Consider the following 24,542-nt stretch of genomic DNA (forward strand, 5'->3'; position numbering starts at 1 on the left):
GACAGTAGATCTCCAGGAAGAGGGTTGGACTGAAAACCTACAGGACAGTAGATCTCCAGGAAGAGGGTTGGACTGAACCTACAGGACAGTAGATCTCCACCCATGGCTGCGCCCCTACCCAGTCATGTGACATTTTAGTAACCAGTATTAAAGTGACCATTGTTCCGTGACTATGTACGTAGGGCTGCAGGGTTCAGTAACCGGGTGGTAGCCGGCTAGTAACAGTGACTAAAGTTCAGAGGTGTTCAGTTTACTCTATTATATTACAGGAGAGACACCAGTTACCTGGTAGAGATGGTGTTCAGTTCTCTACGCTGTTGCAGTCCACAGGAGACCACACGCATCCTCAACCATATCACCACGGTAACGTCAACTCAATCATCGCTGTAACTCTCTGTCAATTCCCCCCTAACTCTTAGCTCTGTAGTTGTCAATTCACCCCTAACTCTTAGCTCTGTAGCTGTCAATTCACCCCCTAACTCTTAGCTCTGTATCTGTCAATTCACCCCTAACTCTTAGCTCTGTAGCTGTCAATTCCCCCCTAACTCTTAGCTCTGTAGCTGTCAATTCCCCCCTAACTCTTAGCTCTGTATCTGTCAATTCCCCCCTAACTCTTAGCTCTGTATCTGTCAATTCCCTAACTCTGTAGCTGTCAATTCCCCCCCTAACTCTTAGCTCTGTAGCTGTCAATTCACCCCTAACTCTTAGCTCTGTAGCTGTCAATTCACCCCTAACTCTTAGCTCTGTAGCTGCCAATTCCCCCTAACTCTTAGCTCTGTAGCTGTCAATTCCCCCCCTAACTCTTAGCTCTGTTGCTGTCAATTTCCGCCTAACTCTTAGCTCTGTAGCTGTCAATTCCCTAGCTCTGTAGTTGTCAATTCACCCCTAACTCTTAGCTCTGTAGCTGTCAATTCCCCCCTAACTCTTAGCTCTGTAGCTGTCAATTCACCCCCTAACTCTTAGCTCTGTAGCTGTCAATTCACCCCCTAACTCTTAGCTCTGTAGCTGTCAATTCACCCCTAACTCTTAGCTCTGTAGCTGTCAATTCACCCCTAACTCTTAGCTCTGTAGCTGTCAATTCCCCCCTAACTCTTAGCTCTGTAGCTGTCAATTCACCCCTAACTCTTAGCTCTGTAGCTGTCAATTCACCCCTAACTCTTAGCTCTGTAGCTGTCAATTCCCCCCTAACTCTTAGCTCTGTTGCTGTCAATTCCCCCTAACTCTTAGCTCTGTAGCTGTCAATTCCCTAACTCTGTAGCTGCCAATTCCCCCTAACTCTTAGCTCTGTAGCTGTCAATTCCCCCCTAACTCTTAGCTCTGTAGCTGTCAATTCACCCCCTAACTCTTAGCTCTGTAGCTGTCAATTCACCCCCTAACTCTTAGCTCTGTAGCTGTCAATTCACCCCTAACTCTTAGCTCTGTAGCTGTCAATTCCCCCCTAACTCTTAGCTCTGTAGCTGTCAATTCCCCCCTAACTCTTAGCTCTGTAGCTGTCAATTCACCCCTAACTCTTAGCTCTGTAGCTGTCAATTCACCCCTAACTCTTAGCTCTGTAGCTGTCAATTCCCCCCTAACTCTTAGCTCTGTTGCTATCAATTCCCCCTAACTCTTAGCTCTGTAGCTGTCAATTCCCCCTAAACTCTGTAGCTGCCAATTCCCCCTAACTCTTAGCTCTGTAGCTGTCAATTCCCCCTGTAACTCTTAGCTCTGTAGCTGTCAATTCCCCCTAACTCTTAGCTCTGTAGCTGCCAATTCCCCCTAACTCTTAGCTCTGTAGCTGCCAATTCCCCCTAACTCTTAGCTCTGTAGCTGTCAATTCAATTGCCCCCCTAACTCTTAGCTCTGTAGCTGTCAATTCCCCCTAACTCTTAGCTCTGTAGCTGCCAATTCCCCCCTAACTCTTAGCTCTGTAGCTGCCAATTCCCCCCTAACTCTTATCTCTGTATCTCAATAGTATGCCGGTAGAGATGGTCCTAGCCCTGTTCTCTGTCTCACCTACAGATGGATCTAAAATGGGGAGTTCTTCTCCAGATCATACAAAAGGCGTGTGCGGACCCTGTATCTCTGCAGGCGTGTGGTGATTGGTTTAAGGGCTCCGTGCTGGGTGAGCGGCTGCTGGGGTTGGCTGAGGAGCTGTGTGAGGCGGGACTAAAAGGCTCCGGCTCCGCCCCTAATAGGGACAGCTGGGCTCTGATCAGCCTAGCACTGTCTCAGCATCATAATAATGGTGAGAATACACACACACACACACACACACCCATAAAATATTGGATATCGGTATCGAACAAAAATGTAATATTGGTGCATCGCTAAAGAAAAGGAAAGCTTCTTCAGGAGATCAATGATCACAGATATTTTGCATGTCGTTATCACAAACCTAATATTTTTTTTTTACGAGACTGTGTATAATTTTCCAATGTATTGCATCTCAATAAGAGAAAATAGTGCATTTACACAATGTAGAAACCTAATATTTCACAAATTACTTTTGTAATTTCAATGACAGGTACTCCTATTAACATCTGATCTGTTATAATTAACTAGCGTGTGTCAGTGTTGCATATCAGTTTCAACTTTTAATGTGGTGCTCCTAACTTTTAATGTGGTGCTCCTAACTTTTAATGTGGTGCTCCTAACTTTTAATGTGGTGCTCCTAACTTTTAATGTGGTGCTCCTAACTTTTAATGTGGTGCTCCTAACTTTTAAAGTGGTGCTCCTAACTTTTAATGTGGTGCTCCTAACTTTTAATGTGGTGCTCCTAACTTTTAATGTGGTGCTCCTAACTTTTAATGTGGTGCTCCTAACTTTTAAAGTGGTGCTCCTAACTTTTAAAGTGGTGCTCCTAACTTTTAATGTTTAACTTTTAATGTGGTGCTCCTAACTTTTAAAGTGGTGCTCCTAACTTTTAATGTGGTGCTCCTAACTTTTAATGTGGTGCTCCTAACTTTTAATGTGGTGCTCCTAACTTTTAATGTGGTGCTCCTAACTTTTAAAGTGGTGCTCCTAACTTTTAATGTGGTGCTCCTAACTTTTAATAATATATGTGGTGCTCCTAACTTTTAAAGTGGTGCTCCTAACTTTTAATGTGGTGCTCCTAACTTTTAATAATATATGTGGTGCTCCTAACTTTTAATGTGGTGCTCCTAACTTTTTTCAATTTAGGAGCACAAGTGCAAACAATGAAAAACAAAAATGAAAAAAAGACAATTTTGAGCCCTGTGTATGTATATGTATTTTTTACATTGTATTGCCTTAGGCGGCCCGGGAAAAAACATTTAAGTTGCTCCTTGAACTTCCTTTGCTGGGAAAAAAAGCCTGATTATCCCACCCCACTCTTTCTCCCCAGAGCCCCTGATAGGAGCTGTGTACGTGGAGAAGATGATAGCCAAGCTCCATGCCACCCTGTCGGCGGCTAAAGGTCTGTATGTTGGGCCCTGGAGCTCAATCCATTCTCTTCCATCCAGCACTGCTGCCCTGTGGCTTGACCCTGTGCTCCTCTCAACCGAGTATGTGTATGTTAAAAGGGTGTAACGGTTCATCAAACCCGCGGTTGGGTTCGGTACAGCAGGAAAATAGAAATACCGTGCACAGCGTTCAACATTTCACAATGTTCCTGGCGTTTGTGACGTCATTCTCAGGTTTTTTATTTTTTATTTTATTTTACCTTTATTTAACTAGGCAGTTAAGAACAAATTCTTATTTTCAATGACAGACTAGGAACAGTGGGTTAACTGCCTGTTCAGGGGCAGAACGACAGATTTGTACCTTGTCAGCTCGGGGGTTTGAACTTGCAACCTTCCGGTTACTAGTCCAACGCTCTAACCACTAGGCTACCCAGCCGCCTGGCGTTTGTCTGTTGTGATGTCATTCTCAGTGTTCCTGGCGTTGTGACGTCATTCTCGGTGTTCCTGGCGTTGTGATGTCATTCTCAGTGTTCCTGGAGTTGTGACGTCATTCTCAATGTTCCTGGCATTGTGATGTCATTCTCAGTGTTCCTGGCGTTGTGACGTCATTCTCGGTGTTCCTGGAGTTGTGATGTCATTCTCAATGTTCCTGGCGTTGTGATGTCATTCTCGGCGTTCCTGGCGTTGTGACGTCATTCTCGGCATTCCTGGCGTTGTGACGTCATTCTCGGCGTTCCTGGCGTTGTGACGTCATTCTCGGCGTTCCTGGCGTTGTCTATTTGACAGGATTGTTGTGTTTCCACTCTGATGCTGCGTTTGTAACCATGTGGGAGGTCAGAATTTACCCGTTGTGAAGTTGTAAATACCAGTTGGATGCATTCATGTGACTGGAACTCGTTGAGAAAAGCCCATTTGTTCCTGAACTAGCTGTGTGAACCAGAAACGTCATTCTGCCTGTTAAAAGCAAATGATTGTTCAAAAACCACATTCTAGATTTGACAGATAATTGTTGTGTTTCCACTCTGATGCTGCGTTTGTAACCATGTGGGAGGTCAGAATTTACCCGTTGGAAGTTGTAAATACCAGTTGGATGCATTCATGTGACTGGAACTCGTTGAGAAAAGCCCATTTGTCGAATGGTGAACTAGCTGTGTGAACCAGAAACTAAAAGTAAAGTTATCATGCCTGTTAAAAGCAAATGATTGTTCAAAAACCACATTCATAGATTGTGTTTAAAAAATGTTATGGACATTTCCACTTCTAATGGCACTTTCCACATACAGTTGAACGGGACTCTGGGGGTAATGTAATGGCACCCCGGGGGGTAATCTAATGGCACTTTGACAAACTGACTTGGGGGTAATGGTGGCATCCTACCCCGGGGTAATGTAGTGCCGCAATCCCCACCCCGGGGAAAGTCACTGTAATGGCCATTCTACTGCCAATGCACTTTCCCCACCCCTGGGGGGCTATGGAGACTTTGCATGGGGGTAATGTGCTGGACTTTTTAATAATGGCACTTTCCCCACCCCAGCAACTTTCCCACCCCAGGTATGGCTGAAATAGCCAAATCCACTCATTTAAAGTGGTGTCCACATACTTTTGTGTATATATTCTGTTTGTTTTCCAATGCACTCTGTGTTGGCAAAAAGTCCATTATGGCATTACCCCGGGGTAATGGGAAATGTAATGCCATTATGGCATTCCCCACCCCTGTAATGTAATGGCAACCCCGGGGGTAATGTAATTCACTTTCCCCACCCTGGGGGTAATGTAATGGCACTTTCCCCACCCCGGGGTGTAATGTAATGGCACTTTCCCCCCCCGGGGTAATGGGACTCTGGGGGTAATGTAATGGCACTTTCCCCCCCCGGGGTAATGTAATGGCACTTTCCCCACCCCGGGGTGTAATGTAATGGCACTTTCCCCACCCGGGGGTAATGGTCACTTTCCCCACCCCGGGGGTAATGTAATTCACTTTCCCCACCCCGGGGGTAATGTAATGTCACTTTCCCCACCCCGGGGGTAATGTAATGGCACTTTCCCCACCCCGGGGTAATGTAATGGCCATTACATAATGGCACCCCCCCCCGGGGGTAATGTTACATTCCCCACCCCGGGGGGGTAATGTAATGGCACTTTAGATTACCCCGGGGGGTAATGTAATGGCACTTTCCCCACCCCTGGGGGTAATGTAATGGCACTTTCCCCACCCCGGGGGTAATGTAATGGCATTACCCCCGGGGTAATGTAATAATAATAATAATGTAATGGCACTTTCCCCACCCCGGGGGTAATGTAATTACTTTCCCCACCCGGGGGTGGGTAAAATGTAAACTCTGGGGGTAATGTAATGGCCATTACCCACCCGGGGGTAATGTAATGGTGGGGTAATGTAATGGCACCTGGGGGTAATGTAATGGCACTTTCCCCACCCGGGGGGGTAATGTAATGGCACTTTCCCCACCCCGGGGGTAATGTAATGGACTTTCCCCCCCTGGGGGTAATGTAATGGCACTTTCCCCACCCCGGGGTAATGTAATGGCACTTTCCCCCCCCGGGGTAATGTAATGGCACTTTCCCCACCCCTGGGGGGGTAATGTAACACTTTCCCCCCCGGGGGGTAATGTAATGGCACTTTCCCCACCCCTGGGGGTAATGTAATGGCACTTTCCCCACCCCTGGGGGTAATGTAATGGCACTTTCCCCACCCCTGGGGGTAATGTAATGGCACTTTCCCCACCCCGGGGGTGGGTAATGGCACTTACCCACCCCTGGGGGTAATGTAATGGGGGGTAATGTAATGGCACTTTCCCACCCCGGGGGGTAATCTAATGGCACTTTCCCCACCCCCGGGGGTAATGTAACGGGACTCTGGGGGTAATGTAATGGCACTTTCCCCACCCCGGGGGTAATGTAATGGCACTTTCCCCACCCGGGGGGTAATGGGACTTTCCCCACCCCGGGGTAATGTAATGGCACTTTCCCCACCCCGGGGGTAATGTAATGGACTTTCTGGGGGTAATGTAATGGCACTTTCCCCACCCCGGGGGTAATGTAATGGCACTTTCCCCACCCCGGGGGGTAATGTAATGGCACTTTCCCCACCCCGGGGGGTAATGTAATGGCACTTTCCCCACCCCGGGGGTAATGTAATGGCACTTTCCCCACCCCGGGGGTAATGTAATGGCACTTTCCCCACCCCGGGGGTAATGTAATGCACTTTCCCACCACGGGGGTAATGTAATGGCACTTTCCCACCCCGGGGGTAATGTAATGGCACCCACCCCGGGGGGTAATGTAATGGCACTTTCCCCCGGGGGGTAATGGGCACTTTCCCCACCCCGGGGGTAATGTAATGGCACTTTCCCCACCCCGGGGGGTAATGTAATGGCACTTTCCCCACCCCGGGGGGTAATGTAATGGCACTTTTCCCACCCCTGGGGGTAATGTAATGGCACTTTCCCCACCCCTGGGGGTAATGTAATGGCACTTTCCCCACCCCCGGGGGTAATGTAACGGGACTCTGGGGGTAATGTAATGGCACTTTCCCCACCCCGGGGGTAATGTAATGGCACTTTCCCCACCCCGGGGGTAATGTAATGGCACTTTCCCCACCCCGGGGGGTAATGTAATGGCACTTTCCCCACCCCGGGTGGTAATGTAATGGCACTTTCCCCACCCCGGGGGTAATGTAATGGACTTTTTGCGCAACACAGAGTGCATTGGAAAACAAACAGAATATATACACAAAAGTATGTGGACACCACTTTAAATGAGTGGATTTGGCTATTTCAGCCATACCTGTTGCTGACGGGTGCATAAAATCCAGCACACGGCCATGCAATCTCCATAGCCCAACATTGGCAGTAGAATGGCTCAGTGACTTTCATTGCGGCACTGTCATAGGATGCCACCTTTCCAACAAGTCAGTTTGTCAAATTTCTGCTTTGCTAGAGCTGCCCCGGTCAACTGTATGTGCTGTTATTGTGAAGTGGAAATGTCCAGGAGCAACAACGGCTCCGCCTTGAAGTGGTAGGCCACACAAGCTCACAGAACGGGACCGTCGAGTGCTGTAGCACGTAAAAATGGTCTGTCCTCGGTTACAACACTCACTACAGAGTTCCAAGCTGTCTCTGGAAGCAACGTTAGCACAATAACCTTTCGTCGGGAGCTTCATGAAATGGGTTTCCATGGCCGAGCAGCTGCACACAAGCCTAAGCTCACCATGTACAATGCCAAGCTTCGGCTGGGGTGGTGTAAAGCTCTCTGCCATTGGACTCTGGAGCAGTGGAAACTCATTCTCTGGAGTGATGAATCAAGCTTCACCATCTGGCAGTTTGATGGACGAATCTGGGTTTGGCGACTGCCAGGAGAACACTACCTGCCCGAATGCATCGTGCCAACTGTAAAGTTTGGTGGAGGAGGAATATTGGTCTGGGGATGTTTTTCATGGTTCGGGTTTGGCCCCTTACTTCCAGTGAAGGGAAATCTTAATGCTACAACATACAATGACATTCTAGACAATTCTGTGCTTCCAACTTGGTGGCAACAGTTTGGAGAAGGCCCTTTCCTGTTTCAGCATGACAAGCCCCCGTGGACAAAGCGAGGTCCATAGACAAATGGTTTGTCGAGATCTGTGTGGAAGAACTTGACTGGCCTGCACAGATCCCTCACCTGAACCCCATCGAACACCTTTGGGATGAAATGGAACGCTGACTGCGAGCCAGGCCTAATCGCCTCACCTCACTAATGCTCTTGTGGCTGAGTGGAAGCAAGTCCACAGCAATGTTCCAACATCTAGTGGAAAGCCTTCCCAGAAGAGTGGAGGCTGTTATAGCAGCAATGTTCCAACATCTAGTGGAAAGCCTTCCTAGAAGAGAGGAGACTGTTATAGCAGCAATGTTCCTTCATCTAGTGAAAAGCCTTCCTAGAAGAGAGGAGACTGTTATAGCAGCAATGTTCCTACATCTAGTGAAAAGCCTTCCCAGAAGAGTGGAGGCTGTTATAGCAGCAATGTTCCAACATCTAGTGGAAAGCCTTCCCAGAAGAGTGGAGGCTGTTATAGCAGCAATGTACCAACATCTAGTGGAAAGCCTTCCCAGAAGAGTGGAGGCTGTTATAGCAGCAATGTTACAACATCTAGTGGAAAGCCTTCCCAGAAGAGTGGAGGCTGTTATAGCAGCAATGTTCCAACATCTAGTGGAAAGCCTTCCCAGAAGAGTGGAGACTTATGTGGGACCAACTCCATATTAATGGCCATTTTGGAATGAGATGTTTGACGAAAAGGTGTCCACATACATTTGGACATGTAGTGTATTTCTGTTGGCTGTAACGAATGGACAATAAACATGTCCAGTATTGAATTGTGTATTAAAGTATTATAACATATTGTAAAGCATTGTGTATTGTATTATTTTGCAGTAATATTGCATATCAATATTGTTGTATTGTATTATATTGCAGTAATATTGTATATATTATTATTATTGTATTGTATTATATTGCAGTAATATTGTATATATTATTGTATTGTATTATATTGCATTAATATTGTATATATTATTGTATTATATTGCAGTAATATTGTATATATTATTGTATTATATTGCAGTAATATTGTATATATTATTGTATTATATTGCAGTAATATTGTATATATTATTGTATTATATTGCAGTAATATTGTATATATTATTGTATTATATTGCAGTAATATTGTATATATTATTGTATTATATTGCAGTAATATTGTATATATTATTGTATTATATTGCAGTAATATTGCATATATTATTGTATTATATTGCAGTAATATTGCATTTATTATTATTATTGTATTGTATTATATTGCAGTAATATTGTATATATTATTATTATTGTATTCTATTATATTGCAGTAATATTGTATATATTATTATTGTATTGCAGTAATATTGTATATATTATTATTATTGTATTGTATTATATTGCAGTAATATTGCATTTATTATTATTATTATTATTATTGTATTATATTGCAGTAATATTGTATATATTATTGTATTATATTGCAGTAATATTGTATATATTATTGTATTATATTGCAGTAATATTGTACATATTATTGTATTGTATTATATTGCAGTAATATTGTATATATTATTGTATTGTATTATATTGCGGTAATATTGTATATATTATTGTATTGTATTATATTGCAGTAATATTATATATGTTATTATTATTATTGTATTGCAGTAATATTGTATATATTATTATTATTGTATTGTATTGCAGTAATATTGTATATATTATTATTGTATTGTATTGCAGTAATATTGTATATATTATTGCATTGTTTTGTTTTGCAGTAATATTGTATATATTATTGCATTGTATTGTATTGCAGTAATATTGTATATATTATTGCATTGTATTGTATTGCAGTAATATTGTATATATTATTATTATTATTGTATTGCAGTAATATTGTGTATATTATTGCATTGTATTGCAGTAATATTGTATATATTATTATTATTATTGTATTGCAGTAATATTGTATATATTATTATTGTATTGTATTGTATTGCAGTAATATTGTATATATTATTGCATTGTATTGTATTGCAGTAATATTGTATATATTATTATTGTATTGTATTGTATTGCAGTAATATTGTATATATTATTGCATTGTATTATATTGCAGTAATATTGTATATATTATTATTGTATTGCAGTAATATTGTATATATTATTATTGTATTGTAGTAATATTGTATATATTATTGTATTGTAGTAATATTGTATATATTATTATTGTATTGTATTGCAGTAATATTGTATATATTATTATTGTATTGTAGTAATATTGTATATATTATTATTGTATTGCAGTAATATTGTATATATGATTATTATTGTATTGTAGGTCTGTCTGAGAGGGGTAATCTGGAGCCACTGGTGTGTCTCATCTGTGATGTGGCCTCCACGTTCTTCACCTCCGTAACACACTGCCTTCTCCTGGCCTCCGCTGAGGAGTTACTGCTCACGGTCTTCACACTCACCGCACAGGACCAGACACACACACACCTGTCAGGTAAGACACACACACACACACACACACACACACACACACACACACACACACACACACACACACACACACACACACACACACACACACACACACACACACACACACACACACACACACACACACACACACACACACACACACACACACACACACACACACACACACACACACACACACACACGGGACCAGACACACAGTGTTTTCCATTAGCGTTGTCTAATCTGCATAACACATTTTCAACCTTTTCAAATTTCAATAAATGTAACTAGGCTTCTTTTCATTTAAAATCCTTCTCCCACTAGAATGAACGATATGCGTCTTCTAGCGATCTATTGATAGGACAAGCTGCCTGTCCGTCGTCTCCTAGCGATCTATTGATAGGACAAGCTGCCTGTCAGTCGTCTTCTAGCGATCTATTGATAGGACAAGCTGCCTGTCCGTCGTCTCCTAGCGATCTATTGATAGGACAAGCTGCCTGTCCGTCGTCTTCTAGCGATCTATTGGCTGTGATTGGTTGCGGTCGTACTTCATTACATGGAAGAGGGAGATGCTCATGGATATTGCAGTCTACATTTATTTAATTGTGTAAATTTAGTAAATGAGCTTAACTTTTATCAAATGTAACCCCCCCATTACTTTGCCATACCCTGATTTGAGCTGAAATGACACCCTGCATCTCTCAAGTACACACCTACACCTTAGATACCTGACATGGACTTACGTACAGCTCTCTCTCTCCCCCCCAGACTCCCTGCTGAAGAAGCTGAGTCAGGCGTGTCATGCCGGTGTCCTCTCATTGGTCCATCACTCGGGGTCAGAGGTGAAGGAGGGCAGCTTCCTATACAGCGCTGCATTCTGGGTCAAAACCCAGCTGCTCACCTCCTCCCTGGGAGTCAAAAGGTAAACAAAGTTTATCTATGTGGTTCAACTTATGTTTTTCTACATGCTTCTAGATGTTGGTCTGATGATCTCAGTCAACAAGGTGTTGGTTCTAGGTCTGATGTTCTGTGTGATCTATCAGTCTGCAGGTGTTGGTTCTAGGTCTGATGTTCTATGTGTTTGATCAGTCTGTAGGTGTTTGTTCTAGGTCTGATGTTCTATGTGATCTATCAGTCTGCAGGTGTTGGTTCTAGGTCTGATGTTCTGTGTGTTCTATCAGTCTGCAGGTGTTGGTTCTAGGTCTGATGTTCTGTGTGTTCTATCAGTCTGCAGGTGTTGGTTCTAGGTCTGATGTTCTGTGTGTTCTATCAGTCTGCAGGTGTTGGTTCTAGGTCTAATGTTCTATGTGTTGTTCGATCAGTCTATAGGTGTTGGTTCTAGGTCTGATGTTCTGTGTGTTCTATCAGTCTGCAGGTGTTGGTTCTAGGTCTGTTCTGTGTGATCTATCAGTCTGCAGGTGTTGGTTCTAGGTCTGATGTTCTATGTTTTCTATCAGTCTGCAGGTGTTGGTTCCAGGTCTGATGTTCTGTGTGATCTATCAGTCTGCAGGTGTTGGTTCTAGGTCTGATGTTCTATGTGTTCTATCAGTCTGCAGGTGTTGGTTCTAGGTCTGATGTTCTGTGTGATCTATCAGTCTGCAGGTGTTGGTTCTAGGTCTAATGTTCTATGTGATGTTCAATCAGTCTGCAGGTGTTGGTTCTAGGTCTGATGTTCTATGTGTTGTTTGATCAGTCTATAGGTGTTGGTTCTAGGTCTAATGTTCTGTGTGTTCTATAAGTCTGCAGGTATTGGTTCTAGCGGTCCAGAGGCTAGCTGACTCACTGAGATCTGTTGGTCAGCGAGGCTCCGCCCTCCTCTCCCAGTTCCTCTCCTTCCTGACTCCCAGCCAATCAGAGTGGAGCAAGATCAGACGGGCCCTGCCCCCTCAGGTACGACCAGCCAATCACATTCCTAGATGTAACACAAACCAACTGACTCATTATGTTCTTCACTGTAGACTACTATTAGTGGAATCTGCTGTCAGCCCGATTGGAACAAAATGATTGGAACAAAACCAATCATTTGGTAATTTGGTAACGCTTGTTCCCTCCTACTTCCTGGTCCTTCTCGTATGTTGTCCCCTTATCCCCCCTCCCTCTCTCCCCCCTCTCTCAGTGGGTGAGGTCTCCCCTGCTGTCTGGACGTCTGAGGATGGTCTGTGACTACCCCTGTATGGAGGTCTGGAAGGTCAGAGGCTCAAGCCAACTGCCTGCCCACCTGTGTGTGTGTGCCCTGCTGACCAGAGTGGTCTATAACACAGATATGACTGTTCCTGCTCGTGCTGCTATTGCTACGGCTGCAGTGTGTCCAGACGACCAGGAGGGGGCAGGAGACTACATGAAACACTTCAAACACACAGGTGAGGGTTGAAGTTCACTTCAGTTATTTTCAGTCAGTTCAGTTGACTTTTGTTGTTTTCAATTCAGAATATTCAATTCAGAATATTCAATTCAGAATATTCAATTCAGAATATTCAATTCGGAATATTCAATTCAGAATATTCAATTCAGAATATTCAATTCAGAATATTCAATTTCGGAATATTCATTTCGGAACATTCATTTCGGAACATTCATTTCAGGACATTCATTTCAGGACATTCAATTCAGGACATTCAATTCATTTTTAGAACGTCTCATTTTAATTTCAATACCATTCAGACTGAAAAAAAAGGTTGACTTGTTGAAAACTGGAGAAACATCTTTCTTTCTTCCTCAGTTTGTGAGCTACTGTATGCGGTGCAGTGGTGCAGGGAGATGGACTATAGCCCTGCTCTAGTAACAGAGTACTACACTATGTTGAAGGACTGGGACCTAACAGACCGTATAGACAATCAAGGAACAGCCACTGATATACTGGACACACTCTACAGCAGGTAAACATGTAGCTATTACAGTGAAATAATACCATGCTATTGTTTGAGGAGAGAGAACACAGTTATGAACTTCAAAATGTATTAATAAACCAATTAGGCACGTTTGGGCAGTCTTGATGCAACATTTTGAACAGTAATGCAATGGTTCATTGGATCAGTCTAAAACGTTGCACATACACTGCTGCCATCTAGTGGCCAAAATCTAAATTGTGCCTGTTCTGGAACAATACATTATGGCTTTTCTCTTGCATTTCAAAAATGACGATACAAAAAAAAAAACATGTTTATTTCATTACTATCTTTTACCAGATCTAATGTGTTAAATTCTCCGACATTAATTTCACATTTCCACAAACTTCAAAGTGTTTCCTTTCAAATGGTACCAAGAATATGCATATCCTTGCTTCAGGTCCTGAGCTACAGGCAGTTCGATTTGGGTATGTCATTGTAGGTGAAAACAGGTCCAATCCCCATAGCTAACATATGGCTGGCTATCTTTCATTTGGACAGATGTACACATCAGCAAACATATACAGTATTTTAGTCCCAAAACCATATTTGAAATATTTCTTGATAATTTTAAAATACATGAAGATTTACCAACTTGCTCACCGATTTTCTTCCCCAAATCCCGTCACCTGGTGATATTAGTAGGGGTGTGGCTTAAGGCTGATTAATTTCTGTTCATTCTGTCTAAACCTTTGTCCTTATTGTACCTGTCACCTCAGATCACTAGAGGAGGGGGGACTGTGGTCTCTGACTCTACAGAACTACATACACACCAACCACGTGGCTGAAATGGCTGGCACCATCAACACACTCTGTGGCAGCCCTGACAGGTCAGATATCAGCACTACTTTAACCCTGACAGGTCAGATATCAGATATCAGTACTACTTTAACCCTGACAGGTCAGATATCAGTACCACTTTAACCCTGACAGGTCAGATATCAGATATCAGTACCACTTTAACCCTGACAGGTCAGATATCAGATATCAGTACTACTTTAACCCTGACAGGTCAGATATCAGTACTACTTTAACCCTGACAGGTCAGATATCAGTACTACTTTAACCCTGACAGGTCAGATATCAGTACTACTTTAACCCTGACAGGTCAGATATCAGATATCAGTACCACTTTAACCCTGACAGATCAGATATCAGATATCAGTACTACTTTAACCCTGACAGGTCAGATATCAGTACTACTTTAACCCTGACAGGTCAGATATCAGATATCAGTACTACTTTAACCCTGACAGGTCAGATATCAGATATCAGTACCACTTTAACCCTGACAGATCAGATATCAGTACCACTTTAACCCTGACAGGTCAGACATCAGTACCACTTTAACCCTGACAGGTCAGATATCAGTACCACTTTAACCCTGACAGGTCAGATATCAGTACCACTTTAACCCTGACAGGTCAGATATCAGATATCAGTACTACTTTAACCCTGACAGGTCAGATATCAGTACTACTTTAACCCTGACAGGTCAGATATCAGTACTACTTTAACCCTGACAGGTCAGATATCAGATATCAGTACTACTTTAACCCTGACAGGTCAGATATCAGTACTACTTTAACCCTAGCAGGTCAGATATCAGTACCACTTTAACCCTGACAGGTCAGATATCAGTACTACTTTAACCCTAGCAGGTCAGATATCAGTACTACTTTAACCCTAGCAGGTCAGATATCAGTACTACTTTAACCCTGACAGGTCAGATATCAGTACTACTTTAACCCTGACAGGTCAGATATCAGTACCACTTTAACCCTGACAGGTCAGATATCAGTACCACTTTAACCCTGACAGGTCAGATATCAGATATCAGTACCACTTTAACCCTGACAGGTCAGATATCAGTACTACTTTAACCCTGACAGGTCAGATATCAGATATCAGTACCACTTTAACCCTGACAGGTCAGATATCAGTACCACTTTAACCCTGACAGGTCAGATATCAGATATCAGTACCACTTTAACCCTGACAGGTCAGATATCAGTACCACTTTAACCCTGACAGGTCAGATATCAGATATCAGTACCACTTTAACCCTGACAGGTCAGATATCAGTACTACTTTAACCCTGACAGGTCAGATATCAGATATCAGTACTACTTTAACCCTGACAGGTCAGATATCAGTACCACTTTAACCCTGACAGGTCAGATATCAGTACCACTTTAATCCTGACAGGTCAGATATCAGTACCACTTTAACCCTGACAGGTCAGATATCAGTACCACTTTAACCCTGACAGGTCAGATATCAGTACCACTTTAACCCTGACAGGTCAGATATCAGTACCACTTTAACCCTGACAGGTCAGATATCAGATATCAGTACCACTTTAACCCTGACAGGTCAGATATCAGTACCACTTTAACCCTGACACGTCAGATATCAGTACCACTTTAACCCTGACAGGTCAGATATCAGATATCAGTACCACTTTAACCCTGACAGGTCAGAGATCAGTACTACTTTAACCCTGACAGGTCAGATATCAGTACCACTTTAACCCTGACAGGTCAGAGATCAGTACCACTTTAACCCTGACAGGTCAGAGATCAGTACCACTTTAACCCTGATGAGTGAGATGAGATATGTCTACTTTATTCAATGTTAGGTTTCATAATTGATAAACTATGTGATATGCCAGCTGTCAGTCATTTTCTTTCAAACACGTGATGGAACACTAGGTTTGGGAACACTAGGTTTGGGAACACTAGGTTTGGGAACACTAGGTTTGGGAACACTAGGTTTGGGAACACTAGGTTTGGAACAGGCCTGTTCTCCTTTCATTCAAGGAAACAGTCAGGTTTGCGGAGAGCACTAAGAATGGTTCTAATGTTTGTGTGTGTGTGTGTGTGTGTGTGTCAGTCTGTTCCCCCTGTCAGAGAGCAGGCTCAGTACTCTACAGGTGCTGTGTCCCTATCTGACCACAGAGGAGAGAGAGCGTCTCATTTCCCTGGCTACCGCTGGCATACTCAACTGGCAAGAGGACCACAGTAAGAACACGCATAGATACACTCTGTCACACACAGACACTCCAGTGTCTGTTAACTTTCTTTCTCTCGCTGGCCAGAAAATACTTTCTACTGTGCCCTGACATGGTGTAGTTGAAATGCATTGGTTTCAAGCCTGTAGGTTGGCATGCTTTCTCTCTCTGTTGAAGACATTTCACTGCACATGTCTGGTGTATGTGACAACAAAGCTTGATTTCATTTGATTCAGTAGTAGGCTACATTTTGGTTATTATACTGAACAAACATATTAACACAACACGCAACAATTTCAGCTTTTTTTTTACTGAGTTACAGTTCATATAAGGAAATCGGTCAATTTAAATTAAGTCATTAAACCCTAATCTATGGATTTGACATGTCTGGGCAGAGGGGGTGCGACCACGGGTGGGCCTGGGAGGGCGTAGGACCATGGTTTGATTAAACTGTAGCCTCGTGTTCTCTATGGGTCATGTTCTCTATAGCATCATGATCCCTGTGTTCTCTATGGGTCATGTTCTCTATAGCATCATGATCCCTGTGTTCTCTATGGGTCATGTTCTCTATAGCATCATGATCCCTATAGCATCATGATCCCTGTGTTCTCTATAGCATCATGATCCCTGTGTTCTCTATGGGTCATGTTCTCTATAGCATCATGATCCCTGTGTTCTCTATGGGTCATGTTCTCTATAGCATCATGATCCCTGTGTTCTCTATGGGTCATGTTCTCTATAGCATCATGATTCCTGTGTTCTCTATAGCATCGTGATTCCTGTGTTCTCTATGGGTCATGTTCTCTATAGCATCGTGATTCCTGTGTTCTCTATGGGTCATGTTCTCTATAGCATCATGATCCCTGTGTTCTCTATGGGTCATGTTCTCTATAGCATCATGATTCCTGTGTTCTCTATGTAATGGCGACACTATCCGTTACCATGGTAGCATCCACATTAATGTAGAAGTGTTCAGACACGCATTCTATTCTTATTTACAATAAAAGTGACTCCAAAATGACAATCCATTTATTTACCATTAATTTCTATTGGTAACAAGATAATCTGAAACACAACCAAAACAAACAGCAAATTGCATCCCACACGTTTGGAGAGTCACCAGCTTAATGTCGTTGGTGGCTGGGAAAAGGGAATACTAAACGTCTGGAGAGTCACCAGCTTAATGTCGTTGGTGGCTGGGAAAAGGGAATACCAAACGTTTGACTACTTGAAACCAGCGACCGTCTCGTTGCCAGCTCACTTCTTAGACAGATTCTTTTTCCCCATCGGCCCCAGGATTCGAACGGGCAACCCTCCGGTTGCTGGCTCGCCTCTAACGACTAGTCTACCTGCCGACCTATGTTCACTATTGAAGAATTGCTTTTTGTAGATCGAAATGGAGTGGGTTCTATTTGTAGATCGAAATGGAGTGGGTTCTATTTGTAGATCGAAATGGAGTGGGTTCTTCTTGTAGATCGAAATGGAGTGGGTTCTTTTTGTAGATCGAAATGGAGTGGGTTCTATTTGTAGATCGAAATGGAGTGGGTTCTATTTGTAGATCGAAAAGGAGTGGGTTCTATTTGTAGATCGAAAAGGAGTGGGTTCTTTTTGTAGATCGAAATGGAGTGGGTTCTTTTTGTAGATCGAAATGGAGTGGGTTCTTCTTGTAGATCGAAATGGAGTGGGTTCTTGTAGATCGAAATGGAGTGGGTTCTATTTGTAGATCGAAATGGAGTGGGTTCTATTTGTAGATCGAAATGGAGTGGGTTCTTCTTGTAGATCGAAATGGAGTGGGTTCTTCTTGTAGATCGAAATGGAGTGGGTTCTTCTTGTAGATCGAAATGGAGTGGGTTCTATTTGTAGATCGAAATGGAGTGGGTTCTTCTTGTAGATCGAAATGGAGTGGGTTCTTCTTGTAGATCGAAATGGAGTGGGTTCTTCTTGTAGATCGAAATGGAGTGGGTTCTTTTGTAGATCGAAATGGAGTGGGTTCTTCTTGTAGATCGAAATGGAGTGGGTTCTTTTGTAGATCGAAATGGAGTGGGTTCTTTTTGTAGATCGAAATGGAGTGGGTTCTTTTGTAGATCGAAATGGAGTGGGTTCTATTTGTAGATCGAAATGGAGTGGGTTCTTCTTGTAGATCGAAATGGAGTGGGTTCTTCTTGTAGATCGAAATGGAGTGGGTTCTTCTTGCTCAGGAAGTTGTGCCGTGTTCGCGCGGTGGTGCTTGACTAAACGGCCTATGATATGGATAAAATATAGTGATGTCGGGGGGGGGGGGTATACAGTTACATATTGCAATATTATTTTTTGGCTATATTATATAGATACTTAGAATCTATTTTGCAAAAAATATATATATATTTTTTGTTGCTAGGCAGTTATAGCTAGTGCTAATCTACTGTACCTGTGCCAAAACTCCCGTATTTTTTCTCCTATAGTTTGTTCTCCATTTTCTTTTTAAATAGTGTTTTCAGCACTTTTATTTCCATGGCTGATCATGTAAGAACAAACATTTGCGTGTTTTACTTGTGGGGACCAAACCGTTGAGTCCCATTAGAAATCCTATTTTCCCTTAACCCCTGACCTTCACCCCTGACCTTAACGGAGACCGGAGGTAGAGTTGCAGAGTGTTGCAACGTCGTTTTTCATCACAGAAGGAGCGGCTCCTTGTAACGTGCATCGACATTCCACATACTTTTGTACTACCTGAAAATAGAGATGCGCAGTATCGTTCTTTCCTCCGTCGCCGGGGGCAGTATCGTTCTTTCCTCTGTCGCCGGGGGCAGTATCGTTCTTTCCTCCGTCGCCGGGGGCAGTATCGTTCTTTCCTCCGTCGCCGGGGGCAGTATCGTTCTTTCCTCTGTCGCCGGGGGCAGTATTGTTCTTTCCTCTGTCGCCGGGGGCAGTATCGTTCTTTCCTCCGTCGCCGGGGGCAGTATTGTTCTTTCCTCTGTCGCCGGGGGCAGTATCGTTCTTTCCTCTGTCGCCGGGGGCAGTATTGTTCTTTCCTCTGTCGCGGGGGGCAGTGTTTCGGAGGGATTTCAGTGCTAACAGAAATTGTATTTGAATTCCACAGGGATGCTGGCCCATGTAGACTCCAATGCTTCCCACAGTGGTGTCAATATACACGGGAAACTATTGAGTGTGAAAAACCCAGCAGCGTTGCAGTTCTTGACACAAACCTGTGCACCCGACATCTTCTACCATACCCCTTTAAAGGCACTTAAATATTTTGTCTTGCCCAGACACATGTCTCAAGGCTTCAAATCATTCTTTAACCTTTACCCTCCACTTTATCTACACTGATTTTATGTGTAGATTTCATGTGTGGATTTCATGGAAAGAGCAGGTGTTCTTAATGTTTTGTATACTCAAGTGTATAGGCTATTCATCAAAATAGCCTATTTTGCATTGATAACCAAATATAATCTCAGGGACTGTTGAAACCATAAACCAAACAACAAGAATCCTCCCTGAAAAGGCATTTTGTTTAGCAGTAATAACTAGTGATTACAGGCCATTGTGAAATGCCTGAATCTACTGTAGCCAGCTAGTTAGCCGTGTGCTTTTTATCATTCATGACCAAAACATGTTGTTCTATTTCTTTTAGTAGATATGGGAATGAATACACAAGCAGGATATCAAAGTCAGGGTGTGTGTAATCTCTGTGGTCCTAGGTGTTTGTGGGTGTGTGTCGGTGCTGTTGTGCTGTCTCAAGGCCTCCACGCCAGTGCAGGAGGAGCTGCTAATAGCTGTACTGGCCACCATGATGGAATGGAGAAACAGCAAAGAAGACTGGTTCCTATTCAGCAGGTAGGAAGGACCATACCTGTCTGTCTGGCTGGCTAGCTGATTCTGTCTAGCTGGCTAGCTAGCTGAATCTGTCTGGCTGGCTGGCTAGCTGAATCTGTCTGGCTAGTAGAATATGTCTGGCTGGCTAGCTAGCTGAATATGTCTGGCTGGCTAGCTAGCTGAATCTGTCTGGCTGGCTAGCTAGCTGAATCTGTCTGGCTTGGTCTGTCTTTCTGCTTGTTTGTCTGTCGCTCTGTCAGTTTAAAAAAGTTGTATTTATGTTTTTGTTAGGGACCAGGGTACAACATCTCATTGCACCAAATTTAGCGAGATAGAAAGAATAAACAATAAATAAATTACTATCTGTCTCTGTCTGCCTGGCTGGATCTGTCTGCCTGGCTGGATCTGTCTGCCTGGCTGGATCTGTCTGCCTGGCTGGATCTGTCTGCCTGGCTCGTCTCTCTAGCTGTCGGTCTCTGTTTGTTTTGCATACTCTCTGTCATGTTGTGCTCTTCCCTCTCTGTCTCCAGTTCTCTCTCTCTGATGAGATGCACAGCAGCCATTTAGTGATGGAAAGTTCACCATGTTCAAATGGAGTGACCTCTTTAATGGCTCTGTGTTCCAGTGGTCTGTTAAAACCCTTTACCCTCTGTGTTCCAGTGGTCTGTTAAAACCCTTTACCCTCTGTGTTCCAGTGGTCTGTTAAAACCCTTTACTCTCTGTGTTCCAGTTAAAACCCTTTACCCTCTGTGTTCCAGTGGCCTGTTAAAACCCTTTACTCTCTGTGTTCCAGTTAAAACCCTTTACCCTCTGTGTTCCTGTTAAAACCCTTTACCCTCTGTGTTCCAGTGGTCTGTTAAAACCCTTTACCCTCTGTGTTCCAGTGGTCTGTTAAAACCCTTTACCCTCTGTGTTCCTGTTAAACCCCTTTACCCTCTGTGTTCCAGTGGTCTGTTAAAACCCTTTACCCTCTGTGTTCCAGTGGTCTGTTAAAACCCTTTACCCTCTGTGTTCCAGTGGTCTGTTAAAACCCTTTACCCTCTGTATTCCTGTTAAACCCCTTTACCCTCTGTGTTCCAGTGGTCTGTTAAACCCCTTTACCCTCTGTGTTCCAGTGGCCTGTTAAACCCCTTTACCCTCTGTGTTCCAGTGGTCTGTTAAAACCCTTTACCCTCTGTGTTCCTGTTAAAAAAACCCCTTTACCCTCTGTGTTCCAGTGGCCTGTTAAACCCCTTTACCCTCTGTGTTCCAGTGGCCTGTTAAAACCCTTTACCCTCTGTGTTCCAGTGGTCTGTTAAAACCCTTTACCCTCTGTGTTCCAGTGGTCTGTTAAAACCCTTTACCCTCTGTGTTCCAGTGGTCTGTTAAAACCCTTTACTCTCTGTGTTCCAGTTAAAACCCTTTACCCTCTGTGTTCCAGTGGCCTGTTAAAACCCTTTACTCTCTGTGTTCCAGTGGTCTGTTAAACCCCTTTACCCTCTGTGTTCCAGTGGTCTGTTAAAACCCTTTACCCTCTGTGTTCCAGTGGTAACCCTTTACCCTCTGTGTTCCAGTGGTCTGTTAAACCCCTTTACCCTCTGTGTTCCTGTTAAAACCCTTTACCCTCTGTGTTCCAGTGGTCTGTTAAACCCCTTTACCCTCTGTGTTCCAGTGGTCTGTTAAAACCCTTTACTCTCTGTGTTCCAGTTAAAACCCTTTACCCTCTGTGTTCCAGTGGCCTGTTAAAACCCTTTACTCTCTGTGTTCCAGTTAAAACCCTTTACCCTCTGTGTTCCAGTGGCCTGTTAAAACCCTTTACTCTCTGTGTTCCAGTTAAAACCCTTTACCCTCTGTGTTCCAGTGGCCTGTTAAAACCCTTTACCCTCTGTGTTCCAGTGGTCTGTTAAACCCCTTTACCCTCTGTGTTCCAGTGGTCTGTTAAAACCCTTTAATCTCTGTGTTCCAGTTAAAACCCTTTACCCTCTGTGTTCCAGTGGCCTGTTAAAACCCTTTACTCTCTGTGTTCCAGTTAAAACCCTTTACCCTCTGTGTTCCAGTGGCCTGTTAAAACCCTTTACTCTCTGTGTTCCAGTTAAAACCCTTTACCCTCTGTGTTCCAGTGGCCTGTTAAAACCCTTTACTCTCTGTGTTCCAGTTAAAACCCTTTACCCTCTGTGTTCCTGTTAAAACCCTTTACCCTCTGTGTTCCAGTGGTCTGTTAAAACCCTTTACCCTCTGGGTTCCAGTGGTCTGTTAAAACCCTTTACTCTCTGTGTTCCAGTTAAAACCCTTTACCCTCTGTGTTCCAGTGGCCTGTTAAAACCCTTTACTCTCTGTGTTCCAGTTAAAACCCTTTACTCTGTGTTCCAGTTAAAACCCTTTACCCTCTGTTCCAGTGGCCTGTTAAAACCCTTTACCCTCTGTGTTCCAGTGGTCTGTTAAAACCCTTTACCCTCTGTGTTCCAGTGGTCTGTTAAAACCCTTTACCCTCTGTGTTCCAGTGGTCTGTTAAAACCCTTTACCCTCTGGGTTCCAGTGGTCTGTTAAAACCCTTTACCCTCTGGGTTCCAGTGGTCTGTTAAAACCCTTTACCCTCTGGGTTCCAGTGGTCTGTTAAAACCCTTTACCCTCTGTGTTCCAGTGACCTTTCCAAGACGACCGCGTCCCAGCTGTCTCTCAGCGTGGAGATGATGCGTTTCCTGTCCCGGTTGGTGACTCATTTTCCCACAATCCTCGGGGGCAGCCAGTGGGACTTCCTGCTCTGCTCCATGCTGGCCTGGCTAGAGGTAAAATGGCTGCCCAGACCATGTGACCATAACAAGCAAATAGTCCTGGCTCTTCATATACCCATCCTCGTCATTTATCAGACTCTTGTATCCAGAGTGACTTAGTCAGTACATTCATCTCCAGATAGCTAGGTGGACCAGTCATAGTCAGGATATTCATCTACAGATAGCTAGGTGGACCAGTCATAGTCAGGATATTCATCTACAGATAGCTAGGTGGACCAGTCATAGTCAGGATATTCATCTTCAGATAGCTAGGTGGACCAGTCATAGTCAGGATATTCATCTACAGATAGCTAGGTGGACCAGTCATAGTCAGGATATTCATCTACAGATAGCTAGGTGGACCAGTCATAGTCAGGATATCTCCAGATAGCTAGGTGGACCAGTCATAGTCAGTACATTCATCTACAGATAGCTAGGTGGACCAGTCATAGTCAGTACATTCATCTACAGATAGCTAGGTGGACCAGTCATAGTCAGTACATTCATCTACAGATAGCTAGGTGGACCAGTCATAGTCAGGACATTCATCTCCAGATAGCTAGGTGGACCAGTCATAGTCAGGACATTCATCTTCAGATAGCTAGGTGGACCAGTCATAGTCAGGACATTCATCTTCAGATTGCTAGGTGGACCAGGTGGACGAGGGGTAGTTCCTCTTCCTGATCCGTAGGCAAGTATCATGTCCTTATAGTGGATGTGAGCATCACACCGAGGTTGATTTTACAGCCCCTCCCTCCCTCTCGCCTCCCTCCCTCTCGCCCTCCCTCTCGCCTCCCTCCCTCTCGCCCTCCCTCTCGCCCTCCCTCTCGCCCTCCATCTCGCCCTCCCTCTCGCCCTCCCTCCCTCCCTCTCGCCCTCCCTCCAGACGACTAGCGATAACGTGGGGTGTCTGTGGAACCCCTGGGTGCAGTTGTTGGTGTGTGAGACCTGTGAGCTGATCGTTCAGCTGAACCAGTTCTTCACAGCGCCCCCGCCTGGTGTGGATGACCTACTGCCCTCAGAGCTGACCGCAGAGTGGAACGACTTCTTCATAGAGGGGATATACAGCCTGATGCTGCCCCTGCCTGGCAAGATCACTGGTAGGGATGGGAGTGTGGGGGGGGGGGGTCAGGTTGTGTTTGTGGTGGGGGGGATCAGGGTATGTATGTGGTAGTGAGGGGATCAGGGTATGTATGTGGTAGTGAGGGGATCAGGGTATGTATGTGGTAGTGAGGGGGGTCAGGGTGTGTATGTGCTGGTGAGGGGGGTCAGGGTGTGTATGAGGTAGGGGGGGGGGTCAGGGTGTGTATGAGGTAGTGGGGGGGGGGGGGTCAGGGTGTGTATGTGGTGGTGGTGAGGGGGGTCAGGGTGTGTATGAGGTAGTGGGGGTTCAGGATGTGTATGAGGTAGTGGGGGGGTCAGGGTGTGTATGTGGTGGTGGTGAGGGGGGTCAGGGTGTGTATGAGGTAGTGAGGGGGGTCAGGGTGTGTATTTGGTGAGGGGGGTCGGGGTGTGTATGAGGTAGTGAAGGGGAGTCGGGGTGTATATGAGGTAGTGAGGGGGGGGTCAGGGTGTGTATGTGGTGGTGAGGGGGGGGTCAGGGAGTGTATGAGGTAGTGAGGGGGGGGGGTCA

At 44.3% G+C, this 24,542-nt stretch overlaps 1 protein-coding gene across 2 annotated transcripts in view; it reads left to right on the forward strand.

The window, feature by feature from the left end:
* The window catches only part of ltn1 (listerin E3 ubiquitin protein ligase 1), a 77,542-nt gene that overhangs the window by 25,243 nt on the left and 27,757 nt on the right, over positions 1 to 24,542 (forward strand). For both annotated transcript variants that reach the window (XM_046317286.1, XM_046317285.1), the window contains 13 exons: positions 270 to 363; positions 2,002 to 2,227; positions 3,347 to 3,418; positions 10,321 to 10,488; positions 11,235 to 11,388; positions 12,206 to 12,356; positions 12,583 to 12,826; positions 13,186 to 13,342; positions 14,071 to 14,181; positions 16,247 to 16,374; positions 20,045 to 20,180; positions 22,780 to 22,924; positions 23,796 to 24,009. In XM_046317286.1, the coding sequence (XP_046173242.1) occupies positions 270 to 363; positions 2,002 to 2,227; positions 3,347 to 3,418; positions 10,321 to 10,488; positions 11,235 to 11,388; positions 12,206 to 12,356; positions 12,583 to 12,826; positions 13,186 to 13,342; positions 14,071 to 14,181; positions 16,247 to 16,374; positions 20,045 to 20,180; positions 22,780 to 22,924; positions 23,796 to 24,009 (2,000 nt within the window). The remainder of the gene's footprint in view (positions 1 to 269; positions 364 to 2,001; positions 2,228 to 3,346; positions 3,419 to 10,320; positions 10,489 to 11,234; positions 11,389 to 12,205; positions 12,357 to 12,582; positions 12,827 to 13,185; positions 13,343 to 14,070; positions 14,182 to 16,246; positions 16,375 to 20,044; positions 20,181 to 22,779; positions 22,925 to 23,795; positions 24,010 to 24,542) is intronic.

This window comes from Oncorhynchus gorbuscha, linkage group LG20 (genome assembly GCF_021184085.1).
Source record: "Oncorhynchus gorbuscha isolate QuinsamMale2020 ecotype Even-year linkage group LG20, OgorEven_v1.0, whole genome shotgun sequence".
Classification (NCBI taxonomy): Eukaryota; Metazoa; Chordata; class Actinopteri; order Salmoniformes; family Salmonidae; genus Oncorhynchus; species Oncorhynchus gorbuscha.